We start from the raw sequence: 14,889 nt of genomic DNA, 5'->3' as shown, positions 1-14,889 counted from the left end.
CCGAGTTTAAATGTTTTTGTGGAATCTCAGCATAACTCTTGATAGTTCTGTATGATCTGTTATCATCACTGGGATCTATTGTGATTAATGTTACTCTGATTCCAACTCAAGTTCTCCTCAGTGCAGGATCTGAGCTTTTAAAGATCAAGCTGGGCTGCCTTTCATAGTAGACTTGTCAAAGTAAACTTCCTCAGTCTCCTCGAAAGCCGATCTCTCAATGCAGCAAGTAGCTGGATTGCACCTCCTGATGTGATGGCTGGGATACTTCCTCTGTCCCTTTATAGTCTAACGATCAGGGAAGTGACTTTCAAGTCAGAATAAACAGTTTGGTGCATTCAGGAAAGTAAATTTCTTGCTCCCATCTTGCCCAGATAGTAAATAGCCATTTCCTCTCATCCTCATTACAATGCCCTCCACCCCTGCTGTTCTGCAAAGAAAAACACTCATCACTGTTTTTCCTCCCTTCTCTAGAATTTCTACAAAGACAATAATCGGGAAGAGATGTATATAAGGTAAGATTTTTGTTTTCTAAAACCCAAACCTGCTATGTCACTCTTCTGCTAGATATCCATCGATGGCCCCCCACTGCCTCCAGCAGGATGTAAGCACACCTTGTTGACACTCGGACCTTCTGATTCCTCTCCATCTTCTTGGACTCAACTCTTTCCATGCTCCTGCAGTCAGCCTCCCAAATCCACCTGGAGTTCTCTGACCTGCCGTGCTATTTTGCTGTGAATTGTGCTGGTCAATTGCCCTTGTATTTGTTACAAGGCTGGCATGTGAAGCCCTAGTCTAGGGTTTGGAGGGCAAATACTTAGATCATTGGCCAGCCCAACTTCAAAGGGAAAAAATTACCAAGATGTATGATGGCAGCTTCTTTGTAGGCATTTAAAGGACACTTATTTGAAAAATCACATGAAGGATTTTGGGGGGACATTCACCTGAAGCAAAGAACTCCCTTATCAGTGTTTCTTAGAATCTCATTTGTTTCCTTCAAAGTTTTTTTTAAATTACTTTACTCATACAAAAATAATGCATAGTTATTAGCCCCAAAATCCCCATAAAATACAAAGAGACAAAACAAAACTCTTTTTAAATAACTATAATCTATACATATTCCCAGACCATTTAATATTTATATATAGATCAAATTCTATGCATGACTATTTTTTGAAAAAAAAGGGATCATATAGCTCATAATTTATTCTTTGCTTGACAAGAATTCTATGTCAACAGATGTATTGCAGTATAATTTTTAATGAAACTATAAAATTCTCATTCCACAGTATACCATAATTTATATAGCTAGTCCTGTGTTGTTGAACACTTAGGTTGTTTCCAATTTTTTTTTATCATAAATATCAAAATGGCAAAAGTCTTGGACATATATCTTTATGCATCTCCTTGTGAGACAAAGGCCTACAAAGTAGAACTGACTGTAAGATTAATGACCAAGGCCCTTTCAAGGTTTCTGACACATTCAGTTGAAGACCAGACTCCATGTCCAAACTCACTCTGCTATTACTGCAAATATTTTTAGGTACTTTAGCATTATTCCAGAAATAGGAACTATCATTTGGAAAAAAGATAATTCCATAGATTGTCCGGAGCTTGGATAGTATTTATAACATCACTAGACATGACTCACTGCAGAAGCACCGTGCTTTGGGTCCAAAGGACCTGGGGCTTTACTTGTTATCTTCCGTCACCTTGGAAAAATCACTCGGTGTCTTTGGGCTAGGGTTACCCCATGTAGAATTTTTCCATTCTGTTCTGAGGATTAAATGAGATGCTACAGGTAAAGTGCCTGGCCCTTGGTTCCCTCCCCAACCTCTTTTCATTTCTTCCCATTTTAGAAACACAGATGGAGAATCCCAGATTTTCATAAGCTTTATAGATGTGAATCCTATAGTAGTAATCTAGGAAAACCACATTTGCCTACACCAGACGTTGTAAATAAGATATAGTCTGAAAAATCTGTCCTGTTAGGCAGGCATAGTATTTTAAAAACATTTTTACTTGGTTGCCAAATTTTAAAAATCTAGAGATGTTACATAAAACTCAAAATTTCCCTCTTCTGAAAAACTTGAAAAGTATGGCCACACTGGGCCCACACATCCTGACGACCACCACCTGGGCTGGGTGACAGCATTTTAGACGGGACACAGCACCCCATGGTCTCCATTCCCCATCAGACTTCAGCCCCTCCACCTCACTCAAGCTGCCCATCTGCCATCTGTTTGCATTTGAATCCCTTCCCCAACTCAGGCCCATCAGGGTGTCTTCCATTGCGCTCTGTGGCTGCTTACTAAACCCTTGAGTTGACAAAGGATAGGGAGTATCTTGGTCAGTTAAGGAGTTGAAAGCAGCAGAGAAGCTCTCCCTAGGACCAATTTCTTTAAGTTTTTCGGACCCAGTCATCAGGGATCAGAGACCAAGGCCAAGCAGGTGGAGACAGGCTAGGATGTGACTGTGTACCCAGGGGTTTCTAAAAGTTGGCCACAGCTGTGCGCTTCTTACGTGCAGGCTACGCGCAATTTCACGATAGCTGGTTGATCAGCAGAAAGTTAAGTGGGGAAGAGTGATTGTAAAGGCAGAAACAGCTGGTGTCAAAACCCGCTTCCACCTGTTTCTAGCTCTACCTACTTTAATGTCTGTCTCAGTTTTCTTATCTAAAGAAAAATTGTTGAGAGGATGAATTGATATTATATATAAAGCACCCATTAGTGGAATGGATGGATGTACAATCTCTCTGGAATGCCTCCCCCAATTTGTCCTCTTATCTTCAGATCCCAACTCAGGTGTCATACTCGGGAAAACTTTCCAGAAGCGCCACCTGGATGACACCTGCTCTCATAGGACCCATAGACCTCTCCTCCCAACACTGGCCACAACTGTATTTTTGCAATTACCTCTTTGTTTATTTAGTCGATGCCTGTCTCTTTTCCTAAATTATAAATGTTAACCTCTGAGAACGAATGGGGTCTGCTTTTGCCACCATTCATCTCTCATGCCTGGCACAGCCTGTGTACTCAGTTCAACTTTGCTGATGGAACAAATAAATGAGCAAAAGGTCACTAGCTCGTTAGTATCAGAAACCACTCGTTGACCTTTCTCCCCTTGAGGATCTTTGGCAGTGCCCACCCTGAGTTCAGGCAGCCTCCGTTTGGTCCACTGGCCACGTTTTATGTAGCCAAAGACATTAAACCCTAGCTCCTCCTTGGGTGACATTCTGTGCAGAAAATTTTCTTATAACAGGAAATCTAACCCTGAGCACTGAGACCTAACTTGAGCGCAGATGCTTGAGAAGCCCTTTGTTCCCTGTAGTTAGATAGCCAAGGCAGAATTTTGGCCCATTACAGACAGTGCCTTTCCTCTCAGAGGAAGGATCAGGGCATCGCATCACAGCAGCTTCCCTTCACCAAATTGCTAAGAGCTGGGCTTAAAAAATGCTCCTGATGACATGCAAGTCACCAAAGCAATGGCTTTTTGGTTCTGGATTCTGTTTCCAACATTGGCAGGAGAGAATGTTTTGTAGAAGAACCTGATGCACGATGATAATAGGTAATAGCTGTTACTGCTCAATGCTGGCTACAGGCTAATCACTTTCAGTGGATCCTGGCATTTATTAGTAGCAATGCTGGCTGTCACTTACAGAGCCTTTTCTACAGAGTCTGCTTGGCCCTTTGTAGGCCCAGAAACTCTATAGGCAGGTTCTGTGAGCACTACCGTTTTACACATGAGCAAACTAAGGCACAGAGAAGTTGATTCAGTTAATACACATTATGTATCAAATAACTGATTGAAACTCCCTTCCTCTGATCCTGTCCTGTTCTTAATATCTTTCAACCCTAGTCATCCTAGGGTTCAGAGCTAGATCATCACGTTGCAGAAGGGTAGGAGATGGGAATGTCATTACAGTTGAATTGTAGATTCTTTCTACAATGCCTCCACCTGAATGTCTAATCTCTAACCCCTTTCTTTACTTATCAGAAATTTCACTTCCTTTACACCTTGGGAGCATTGAAGAGAGGGTAGAAGTTCCCCTTTACAGCGCTATGACTTGTCCATGCCCTTGGAGTTGTACAATGATTAGAGTATAGTCTCTGAGGGCGGTTAAACTAGAACCATATTCCAGTTCTTCATTCGTTAGCACATGACCTCCAACAAGCCATTTGCTTCTCCTTCCTTGATTTTCCCTTACTTGTCATATTGCATTGGCCAGAGTCTTCAGTATGAAGTTGAATACTGGTTGGAATGATACCTAACCTCTCCAGGCCAGAGCTTTCTTATCTGTGAATGAAAATTCTCAGTGGACCCATTTTACAGGATGGTCAAGCTATCTAAAATACTTGGCATGGTTCCTGTCATACCTTAAATGTCCTGCAACTTCTAGGGGCTATCACTGTCACCCACGTAAGGGGACTGAATATCAGAAAATGGAGGACTCCCTTGTGAACCCAAGAGGTATCCAGCTGCTGTCTCTGGCCTGGCCCTACCACCTGCATTCTTACTGCACCTGGTGATTTAACATATTTCCCAAACAGGTACCTGTACAAACTCCGCGACCTTCACCTGGACTGTGACAACTACACAGAGGCTGCCTATACACTCCTCCTCCACACCTGGCTTCTCAAGGTACTGCCCTCCCAATGAAGGGGGTTCATGCTGACATCCCCATGGAGCCCTCACAGCAAGTTGAAAAGTTAAAAAAAAAAGAAAAGAAAAATTAGCCAAATAAATTTTGTTTTCCCCTGTGTCCCCAAGCTTTTAACCTGGCAGGTTACTTTTCTGCACTGTTCTGTCTGGACACATAAGGTTTCAAGTGACCTTCACATTTAGCAGCAACAAGAACCCCCTGAGACATATCTTGCAGTTTTACATAACATTCAAACTATTTTATATAACATCCAAGCATCAACTATAAATCATTAGCATGCCCTGTGAGCTGTTTTTCTTCTCTTGAAAGTGCTGCTGGAGCAGGACAAAGTCTCAAGGATTTCCTTTGGGTTTTGAAGAGCTGGGGCCATGTCTTGCAGGGATTCAGAGAAAAATCCTACAATCCATACACAGGAGCCAACAGAGAGTCCAGAGAGTCAATAAGTGTGACTCCGCAGAAACGGAGAGGTGCTTCCTGTGGAACCTGTGGGCCAACATCATCTCTCTGATTGACGCTCAGGGCAGCAAGGACACAGGCAGGGGTGTCTGCAGGGCTTCCTCCCACTCCTCAGCAGTAGGGGAAGACACCTGCCCTGGGTAACTGCGTGTGTCCTCTCTCTGCAGTGGTCAGATGAGCAGTGCGCATCGCAGGTCATGCAGACAGGCCAGCAGCACCCGCAGACCCACCGGCAGCTGAAGGAGACGCTGTATGATATCATCATAGGCTACTTTGACAAAGGAAAGGTAATTGGTCCCTGCCCTTCCTCTCTCCGTGGGAACCCTAGCTTCTGGGAAGGACTGTTCTCTCCCATACTCTACATGCAATCCATCTGCAGGTCTGGTCAGCACTCCTGCCCAACTCTAAGTCTGATCATTTCTCCCGATCCCCATTCCTACTACATATGTTCAAGGCACCAGCATTGCTCACCTGGACGCAATGAGTCCTATGCAATAGCCCTGTATCCTCTATTCCTCTGCAACAGGTCATCCTTCATATAGGAAACAGGGTGATCATAAAACATACTTATCGCATAGAATATAACCCATTGTCCTGCTTACGGTCATCTCAAACAGCCATCCCAACACTTAGATCAAATTGCAATCTTTCCCATGACCCATGAGGCCACATACGAGCTGTCCTCTGACTGTCTCTCCCGTGTCAACTCTGCCAGGCTCCCTCTTGCTCACATGTTCCGTGCCAAGCTCTTCTCCACCTCAGGGCCTATGCACTTACTTTTCCCAGCTTAGGACATTTCTCCTCCATATCTTACCGTAGCCAGTTCCTTCTCACAGCTCAGGGTTTTGCCCAAGCAAAGAATGCCATGTCCTGAAGGAGGCCTTCCCAGACCACACAGCAGCACCCCTGCTGTGAGTCATACTTATTTCTTCTTCAAAGCACTCATCACTGTCAGACATCACCTCGATCGTTTTGTTTTCACTCGTTCATTGTCTGGCTCTCCACTTTAGAAGGCCAAGAGCAAAGATATTTGTCTTGTCGACTGCCGAGTGCCTAGTAGACCCTAACAATGGGGCCCAAAAGATATATGTTGAATACATTTATTAATTGAATGTATGAATGGCATCATGGTGTCATCATTGATCTCTAAACAGCAAAATCAGGGTGATTTGTCATGTTTTATCTGGAGATTGGCCAAACCAGGTACTGTCCACCCTCCAGCCTCCGACTGACCCTCCAGGAAGCACCAACTCAAATGCTGCAAGGAGACACAGTAGGTGGCTGAGAGCTCAGGATCTGGGTTGCAAGCCTCATTCCTTTACCACCTACAATCCCCATGGCCTTCCAGAGATTCCAGTTCCCCATCCATAATAGTGAGATATTGATAGTACCTACTTTCTAGCTGCATTGTGAAAATTAGGTGAGAAAATGATGTAAAGCACTTAGCATAAGACCTGGTACATAGTACTAACTTGTTCCGTTTTTTAAAATATTTATTTATTTAGGGGCTTCTCTGGTGGCTCAAATGGTAAAGAATCCACTTGCAATGCAAGGGACTCAGGTTTGACCCCTGGGTCGGGAAGCTCCCCTGGAGAAGAGAAGTGGCTCTCCACTCCAGTGTTCTTGCCTGGAGAATCCTGTGAACAGAGGAGCCTGGTGGGCTCCGGTCCGTGGGGTCACAAAGAGTTGGCCATGACTGAGCGACTAAGCATGAGCACGTTTATTTATCTGTCTGTGCCAGGTCTTAGTAGCAGCATGCAGGATTTTTTTTTTTTTTTAATCGTGACATGCAGACCTTTAGTTGCAGTGTGCAAACTCAGTTCTCTGCCCTTGAGGCCCCAGCTGACTGCCTGCTTCCTCTCACAAGCTTTTCCTGAGTCCTCCAGCTTACCTACAGCCCTGCCTCTTCTCTGAATGGCCTGGCCTCTTACAGTTCACCAGGCACAATTTAACACTGACTTTTGGCCTGTTCTGTCACCGCAGTTCATTGCATCTGTCTTGGTGTGATCTCCCCACCTTCCCTGAAAAGATACAATGAGGTAATGTCTGTGGAAGGGTGTATAAATTCCCAGGCACTGAGCAATTGGAGAAGACTGTTTTAATAATTTACGGCCATAAGCCTCTTGAGGGCAGAGGCCTGGCCCTCTCTGGAGCCTCGCGTCCTGCTGGGCATCGAGTCTGAGCTCACTCTTGGTTTATTGGCTGATTAAGTCAGTCATGGTGGGAAAACCCTGAAAGGACCTGTCAGGCTGGTATCCGACTCAGCCAACCCTTCGCTGAGCAGAGAGGAAGAAGGCGTAAGCCCCAGTACTAAGGGATGTATTACTAGCCGGCAAAGCACACATATGGGTCATCATCTTTTTTATTTTTTGCACATAACCCCTTGGTGTTGTGCAATAATGAGAAGGAAGAGGGTGGGAACAGGGTGCTGCTAAAGCGCTTCAGGGGCAGAGAGGAGGGAGCGGATGGGTATAGCTCCCTCTATGTGCCACTGCTGCGGTGGCTTCTAGAATGAAGCCCAAAGTCTTCAGCATCCCTTTGACTTCCTTTCCCCATACCTCCCCTCATGGAGCCTTATTGATCTAGACACACGAAATGACTTTCTACTCCTGAAGTCCTCTTGTCATTACCTGATGGACTCCTCCACATCCCTCAAAACCCAGCTAGTGCATCTGCTCGTGTGTGCACTTGACCCACTTCTGTTTCAGGGGAGCAGAGACTGTCTTGTCCGTCCATCACTTCCCATCCCTGTGTGCCATGCCCAGAAGCCAGCAGGTGCTCAGTGACCAGCGTAGGAGACTCAGGGGTCAGTGACTGGCAGAGGTCCTAGTGACCACACGGGCAGACCTAAAGGACATTCCAGCCATTCGACTCCCTGCCTGTCTCCCTTCTTAGCCCCTCACTGATCCCTTAACACATAGGGAGGGTATTTCTGGCATATTATGACAAAAAGTTGGCAAAGACCTCCACTTGAGCCAAACAGCCCCCTGGCCCAGCCCTGGGCCTTTAACCCCATCTTCTCATTCAGGCTAAGGAGAGAGAACCAGCCCATACTCGCCTGTGGACTTGATTCCTCCTGGCACGTAAAGCATTTTTATGCTGCTCACTAAGCTGTCCATGGGTTTACAGCTGTAGTCCTCCACTCAGCACTTGCTTTTATTTATTTTTATGCTTGGATGCAGAGAGAGCACTTCTGCAACAAAGCACACACTGCATTTTGGCAACCTTCCCTCTCTCCTCCCCCTCCTCCCCCAACTTCTCCATTTAGGTGCATCTTCCATTTGAAGCCAAATTTGAAATGTAATGGGTGTCCCTTGAGATTGCCAGATCTCCAGCCCACCCAGCACCTCCGTCTGCCCCTCTGTAGAGGTTCCGGACTGCTGTGATCTAGGATGGAAGGATCATCTATTGGTTTCAGTTAAAATGGAACAGATGGAAAGGACCCCCTCTATCCAGAGGGTTTTTTTTTCCAGAATTTTTTTAAAGATGCAAAAGACCTGTTTAAAAAAAGTTTTCATCACTTTTTTTAATACTCTAGTACCTCCTCCAACTCTATGCCGCCCATTGCTCACTCACCCTAAATAATTCAGTTAAGAAGTGATGGTATAAAGGCTTATTTATGCAAGATGAGTAAATTCTAGACATCTCTGTACAACATTGGGCCTATAGTTAACAGTTCTGTGTTATGCATTTAAAAACCTGTTAAGTGGGCAGATCTCAGGTTAAGTGTTCTTACCACATTTGTTTTTTAAAGTGAGAGAAAGAGAAGGGTGGAAGGGAAGGAGGGAAGGAAGTTGGCCAAAGGGAAAAAGAAAGTGATGGGACTGGCAGAGTGAAAAGATCCCAGTAGCAAACATCAAGAGAACTGTATCTGGCTCCAACTCTAGCCTCAGAAATTCGCTGCCTGCTTATTTTCTTTGTGAACCATTTTTCTTTGGGAAATCTCTGGTGGCTCAGATAGTAAAGATCCACCTGCAATGCAGGAGGCCCAGCTCTGAAACCTGGGTCAGGAAGATCCCCTGGAGAAGGGAATGGCTATCCAATCTAGTATTCTTGCCTGGAGAATCCCACAAACAGAGGAGTGTGGTGGGCTACAGTCCATGGGGTTGCAAAGAGGTCAGACATGATGGAGGGACTAACACTTTCACTTTCTAAGGGAGGAGATTTTTTTTAACTGGAGGAAAATTGCTTTGCAATGTTTACAGTGCTGTGTTGGTTTCTGCTGTACAACAGCATGGATCAGTCACACACACACCACATATATCCCCTGCCTCTTGAGCCTCCTTCCTCTCCTGCCATCTCACCCCTCTAGGTCATCATAGAGCACCAGACTGGGCTCCCTGTGCTGTATAGCAGCTTCCCACTGGCTACCTATTTTACACATGGTAGTATATATTTGTCAATGCTACTTCCTCAGTTTGGCCCACTAAAGCTTAGTATAAGGTCAAGGGTCATCCTCAAGTGCACATCCTGGCCCTGCTTTAGGTTAGGCCTTTGACCTGGGGTGGATGCTCTGCCGGTCTGAACTCTGTTTCTCACCTGGGAAATGCAGGTGCTGCTAGGCACCTCTCAGAGGGGTTGTAAAGATCCAGAGAGCATGTAAATAAAGCACTTAGCCTAGTGTGTGGATGTTCATTATTTATCAGGAAGCTAGGGTGAGAAGCAGAGGATAGGCCTGCTTCTTGGGATGCCTTTGCTTCCCTGGGTACGGGGCAGGGTCTGGGCTACAGGGAGGCTTGTGGCTCAGTCCCAGATATGGAGCTGCCCCGGTGCCTTCCTCGGCAATGGCTCTGCAAGCCTGGAGCCCCCTGTAACCTTTGTCTCCATGACCTTCCTTGTAGATGTGGGAAGAGGCCATCAGTCTGTGCAAGGAGCTGGCAGAACAGTATGAGATGGAAATCTTTGACTATGAACTGCTGAGCCAGAACTTGGTAAGGAGTCCCCAGGGGGAGCCAGCTGCCCTGGAGGTTGGGTGCTTGGGGCCTTGGCTGGGCAGAGAGGCTGGGGAGACCGGGAGCTGAGGCAGGAGACATGTGGGGGTAGGACCCCGGGAAAGGAACGGAAGTCGGGCTGAGCCGAGCCAAACTGTGCTGAGCATCTCCCTCCCAGCTGGGAATATTTCCAGAGGGAGGTCTTCTGGGAAAGCTCATGGGGCACAGTTTCTCTGATGGAGCACTAAGTACCTGCCCGGTGCTGGGGCTGCTGCTTCTGCTGCACACCCAGTAAACACTGTACCACATTTGCTGTGAAATTCCCACAAATCACTAAACCAATTAGATAAAAACGCAAATCCGTGCCTTCTGATTAACAGATAAATCACATTAAAGTGCTCCCCATCTGGCCATTCCCATTAGCTCCTGGAAGCTCGTGATTTGGTGGGGAAAGTGGGAAGTAGGGGGAAGCAGAGGCCCGGGCTGGTGGGGAGGTGGCCTGGGGGGCTGCTCTCCCCACACACATGTCCTGGTGGCCTGAGACCCAGGACTCCAGGGCCCCATCTGAGCGCGTTTTGAGAGGTTAGTCAGTCCCGCTCTTTCTAGGGAACTGTGAAATGAGAGTCAGAGTGTTGGAAGAGGACTGATGGCTTGTCTGGTGGGGGGATGGGTGTGGAAGTGTTCTCAGGTACGATGTCAACACACGCACCTCTGCACCAAGAGACACTTAGGTCTGCCTGAGTCTGCCCACATAGATGTTCGCGGGTATGGAGGTACGCACGCCTTCTAATGTATGCAGCACACATGCATACATGCACGCACACACCTATAGCGCCTGAAAGAGGAAACAGCAACCCACTCCAGTATTGTTGCCTGGAGAGTCCCATGGACAGAGGAACCTGGTGGGCTATAATCCGTGGGATCGCAAAAGAGTTGGACACAACTTAGCAACTAAAACAAACAAATAATTTGTACTAACAACTACATACTTCCTGTGTTACGGACTAAACCATCACCACCACCACCCATGCACACCCATGCATGCACACACACCCAGTATACATTCACGCACACCCTAATGGGCGTGTATGGCTGTGCACCAAGCCCGCATCACACAAGTTCACATCCAGGGCCACACACGTTTATCTTCCATATTGTGTTCAATGTGAAATGCTGTCGTCTGTGAGCTGCACCATTCTGTTTTACCTGCCCTGTCATGACTTCTCTCCAGTTAATAGCGATTGGAAGATGCCATTAGGTATAAAGTAAAACACAAACTCTTTTCAAAGATGTTAAAATATAAAAGCACGCACCTCTTGGAACTGGTGAAGTACGTTGGGTGCATATACACAGGAAGACATCCATATCCAGAAACACTTACCCATCTATAGACGGCCGCAGACACACTCCCGGTGGGAGCAGAGTGATGATGCTGGCGGGGCTCCTAACAGCCGGCTGGATGCAGTTCCGTGCTTACTGGATGCACTGAGATACCACTTCCTTATCTGCAGAGCAGAGATACAGTTCCTTGGGGTTGTTAGGAGGGTGGTGCAAGTACCCGTGTTACTGCAGGTAGGATGATTAACAGGGTACCTGGTATATTGTAAATACATCACTATTACAGTGCCAGACAGTTCTGTGAATATGCAAACGTGCGCTTGGCACATTCGTTCTGGTGTCATGATCACGTCTTAACCCCTCGGAGCTGAATGTGCCTTTAATACACATCTGTGGTGTTACAAGCTGTGAGTTCTCTTCTTTCAGATCCAGCAGGCAAAATTCTATGAAAACATCATGAAAATCCTCAGACCGAAGCCAGACTACTTTGCTGTTGGATACTACGGCCAGGGTTTCCCCTCCTTCCTCCGGGTAAGTCTGTAAGGCCAGGGTCCCGGGCCCCCGCTTCTCGGCTCTCCCTTTGTTCTTTGAGGCTCTTCTTGAGCTCAGATCCGGTGCCCTCTGGTGTCCAAGTGCTGTCCCTTCCCCTGCACATTCCTCAGTCCCCCTCCACTAACAGCACCTCAGCCACCCGCTGTGTTTCTCTACATACATGGCAACCTTGGCTGTCTTGTGAGGTAGTGAGCACACCGTCCCAGGGACAAAGTGCTCAGAGGGGCCGGAGGAGCTCTGCTACCCAGCAGGAACTGTATTGCACAAGTTCTCAAACCTTTTGGTCTCAGGGCCATTTTATCTCTTAAAAATATGACCAAGGTCTCCAGAGAACTTCCGTATTTGTAGACTTTATCTATCTGCATTTATGACATCCAAAATTAAAACTAAGACAGTTTTAAAATGCAGTTGTCCCTTGGTACTCCCAGGAATTGGTTTTAAGACCCTGTGCAGAGAAACAACACCTGAGGATCCTCAAGTCCTTTATATGAAATAGTGTAGTGTTTGCATACTATCTCCTAAATGGTTCAAATCACCTCTAGATTACTTACAATACTAAATACAATGTAAATGCTTTGTAAATAGTTGCTGGAATGCAACAAACTCAAGTTTTGCTTTTTGGAAGTTTCTAGATTTTTTTTTCAAATATTTTTGAATCACGGTTGGTTGAATCCATGGAATAAGATCCTGAGGATATGAAAGGTTAACTGTTTAGTGCTAGTTATGGAGGGTAAACAACTTATTTAAAAATAATGATAATAAACCCATCCTGACTTGACTTGAAGTTGCTTCAGTTATGTCCAACTCTTTGCAACCCTATGGACTGTAGTCCAGCAGGCTCCTGTCCATGGGATCTCCCAAGCAGGAATACTGCAGTGGGTTGCCACCGTTCTCCAGGGGATCTTCCCAACCCAGGGATTGAACCCAGGCATTGCAGGCATATTCTTTACCAGCTGAGCCACGGGGAAGCCCAAGAAAACTGGAGTGGGCAGCCTATCCCTTCTCCAGTGGATCTTCCTGACCCAGGAATCGAACTGGGGTCTCCTGCATTGCAGGCAGATTCTTTACCAACTGAGCTCTCAGGGAAGCCCAAAATGAGGATCCAGTTTTGGAAACATTGATACAGGCATGGGTTTGGACAGAAGAGTTCAGAGTTCCATTAGAGGCAGCACAGTGGCACAAATAGGGTCCAGAACAGGGTTTCTCAACCTCAGCTCTACAGATGTTTTAGACTAGAGAACGCTCAGCTGTGGGCCGATCCTCTGCATTGAAGGCTTCTTGCCCACTAGGTCCCAGGTCTCCACTCCTCCTTGGAGCTGTAACAATCAAAACTGTTTCCAGACATAACCAGCATCCCTCAAGAGGCAAAATCACTGCCTGTTTAAAAACTAGTGGTCTAGAAGGAGCTAACGTGTCAGGGAAGGATAAAGTGTTTCCATGGTGCCTCGTGATGAAGGACCCGCATGCTGGTCCCTTCCAGCCCACATGGTCCATTAAAGGCAGGAGGGAAGCTTTGTGGCCATGTAGATGGGAGAGTGCGTGTGAAAGTGGAGTGAGGAATCGCCCTGGAGGCTGTACATAGGATGGTTTGAAGAAAACATTCTCAGCATCCATGATCTCTTCTCCCTTTAGAACCAATCCTTTTAAAAAAGTGGTGTGCCCAGCTAGAAGGTGTGTGAGTTGAGGTTCCATCCTTTCCCTGGAGGGGAGACAGAGGGTGGAGAGATCTCTAGGCTATCACCACAGCCCTGTGCTCCTGACCAGCCTCCCAGCTTGGCTTGAACCATCTCCTCCAAGCCTGGGCCCTGGGATCTCTGATGGATGTCCTTTCTCTGCAGAACAAAGTGTTCATCTACCGAGGGAAGGAGTATGAGCGAAGAGAAGATTTCCAGATGCAGCTGATGAGCCAATTCCCCAACGCGGAGAAGATGAACACAACCTCTGCACCTGGGGATGATGTGAAGAACGCCCCAGGCCAGTGTATCCTTAACAAATGCCCCTGCCAAGGGCCTGGCATGGGCCGCCCTGGCAGGACTTCAACCCACAGAGCCCGGTCCTAGAGCTGGGGACTGCTGCCAGAGTCACTGCAGTGGTGCCAGTTCCAGTGTCCAGTGCGGGCTCCAAAGAGAACCCATCTCAGGAAACTCAGTGTTGCGTTCATTGATAAGTTCACTCATTCCTTCTTTCTTTGAGATGATTACCATTAAGCCCTGACTCTGCCAAGCATTTCCTTGTACAGGGAACCAGCGATTACACTCACAAAGTGACCCCACCTCCAGGGAGCTTCCAGTCTAGCAAGTAAAAGACGTTTACAGCATCATTAAATAGGTATTTGTAAAAATGTGATCGAGGCTATAAGAAAGCCCTGCTGTTTGCCATGATTGGGAGGGAAGGGAAGTCTTCCTTGAGGAAGGTGATGTTGAAGGTGAGTGGTGAGGTGGGAAAATATCCTAGACAGAGGGAAAGAGCATCGTGTGCAAAGGCCCTGAGGTTCCAGGAACTGATGTGGTGCCACATAGGCTTACAGTAAACTCAGCGCTCCTGAGCAAGCCTGCAGGGCCGTCCTTCCTCTGGCCCCTGCCTGTGTCTCCAGCATCATTGCCCCCACTTTTCCTTCCCTCTCTCATGCTTCTGGGCCACACAGATCTTGTTTCTGTTCCGTAAACGTGCCCAGCTGGTTCTTGCCTCTGGGCCTATGTGTTTTCCCTTCTCTTTGCTTAGAACGCCTTTCCCTCAGCTCCTTTCTCACCCATCAAATTCTCACTCAGCGGCACCTCCCAGAGGAGGCCTTCCTTGGTCACCTTATTGGAAGCCTTCAGTACTCTGCTATCTCAACCCCTGTTTGCTTTTGTTTAGCAAACTGATCTCAGTCTGTCATTATCTTTTGTGATTTCAAATGTAAAACTACTTCATATGTGGTAGTATATGTATGTCAACTGAATAGACCAAGAA

General features: G+C 46.7%; 1 protein-coding gene across 2 annotated transcripts in view; it reads left to right on the top strand.

Annotated features, from left to right (window-relative positions):
- Positions 1–14,889, top strand: part of DOCK2 (dedicator of cytokinesis 2) — a 458,684-nt gene that overhangs the window by 411,203 nt on the left and 32,592 nt on the right. For both annotated transcript variants that reach the window (XM_086362249.1, XM_086362250.1), the window contains 6 exons: positions 472–512; positions 4,548–4,638; positions 5,284–5,403; positions 9,958–10,047; positions 11,812–11,916; positions 13,776–13,917. In XM_086362249.1, the coding sequence (XP_086218375.1) occupies positions 472–512; positions 4,548–4,638; positions 5,284–5,403; positions 9,958–10,047; positions 11,812–11,916; positions 13,776–13,917 (589 nt within the window). The remainder of the gene's footprint in view (positions 1–471; positions 513–4,547; positions 4,639–5,283; positions 5,404–9,957; positions 10,048–11,811; positions 11,917–13,775; positions 13,918–14,889) is intronic.

The sequence above is a fragment of the Bos grunniens genome, chromosome 20 (genome assembly GCF_055505025.1).
Source record: "Bos grunniens cultivar Pamir isolate PY7600 chromosome 20, Bosgru_T2T1.0, whole genome shotgun sequence".
NCBI lineage: Eukaryota > Metazoa > Chordata > Mammalia > Artiodactyla > Bovidae > Bos > Bos grunniens.
The sequence above is the reverse complement of the archived record's forward strand: the minus strand, read 5'-3'. Positions and strand labels throughout refer to the sequence as shown.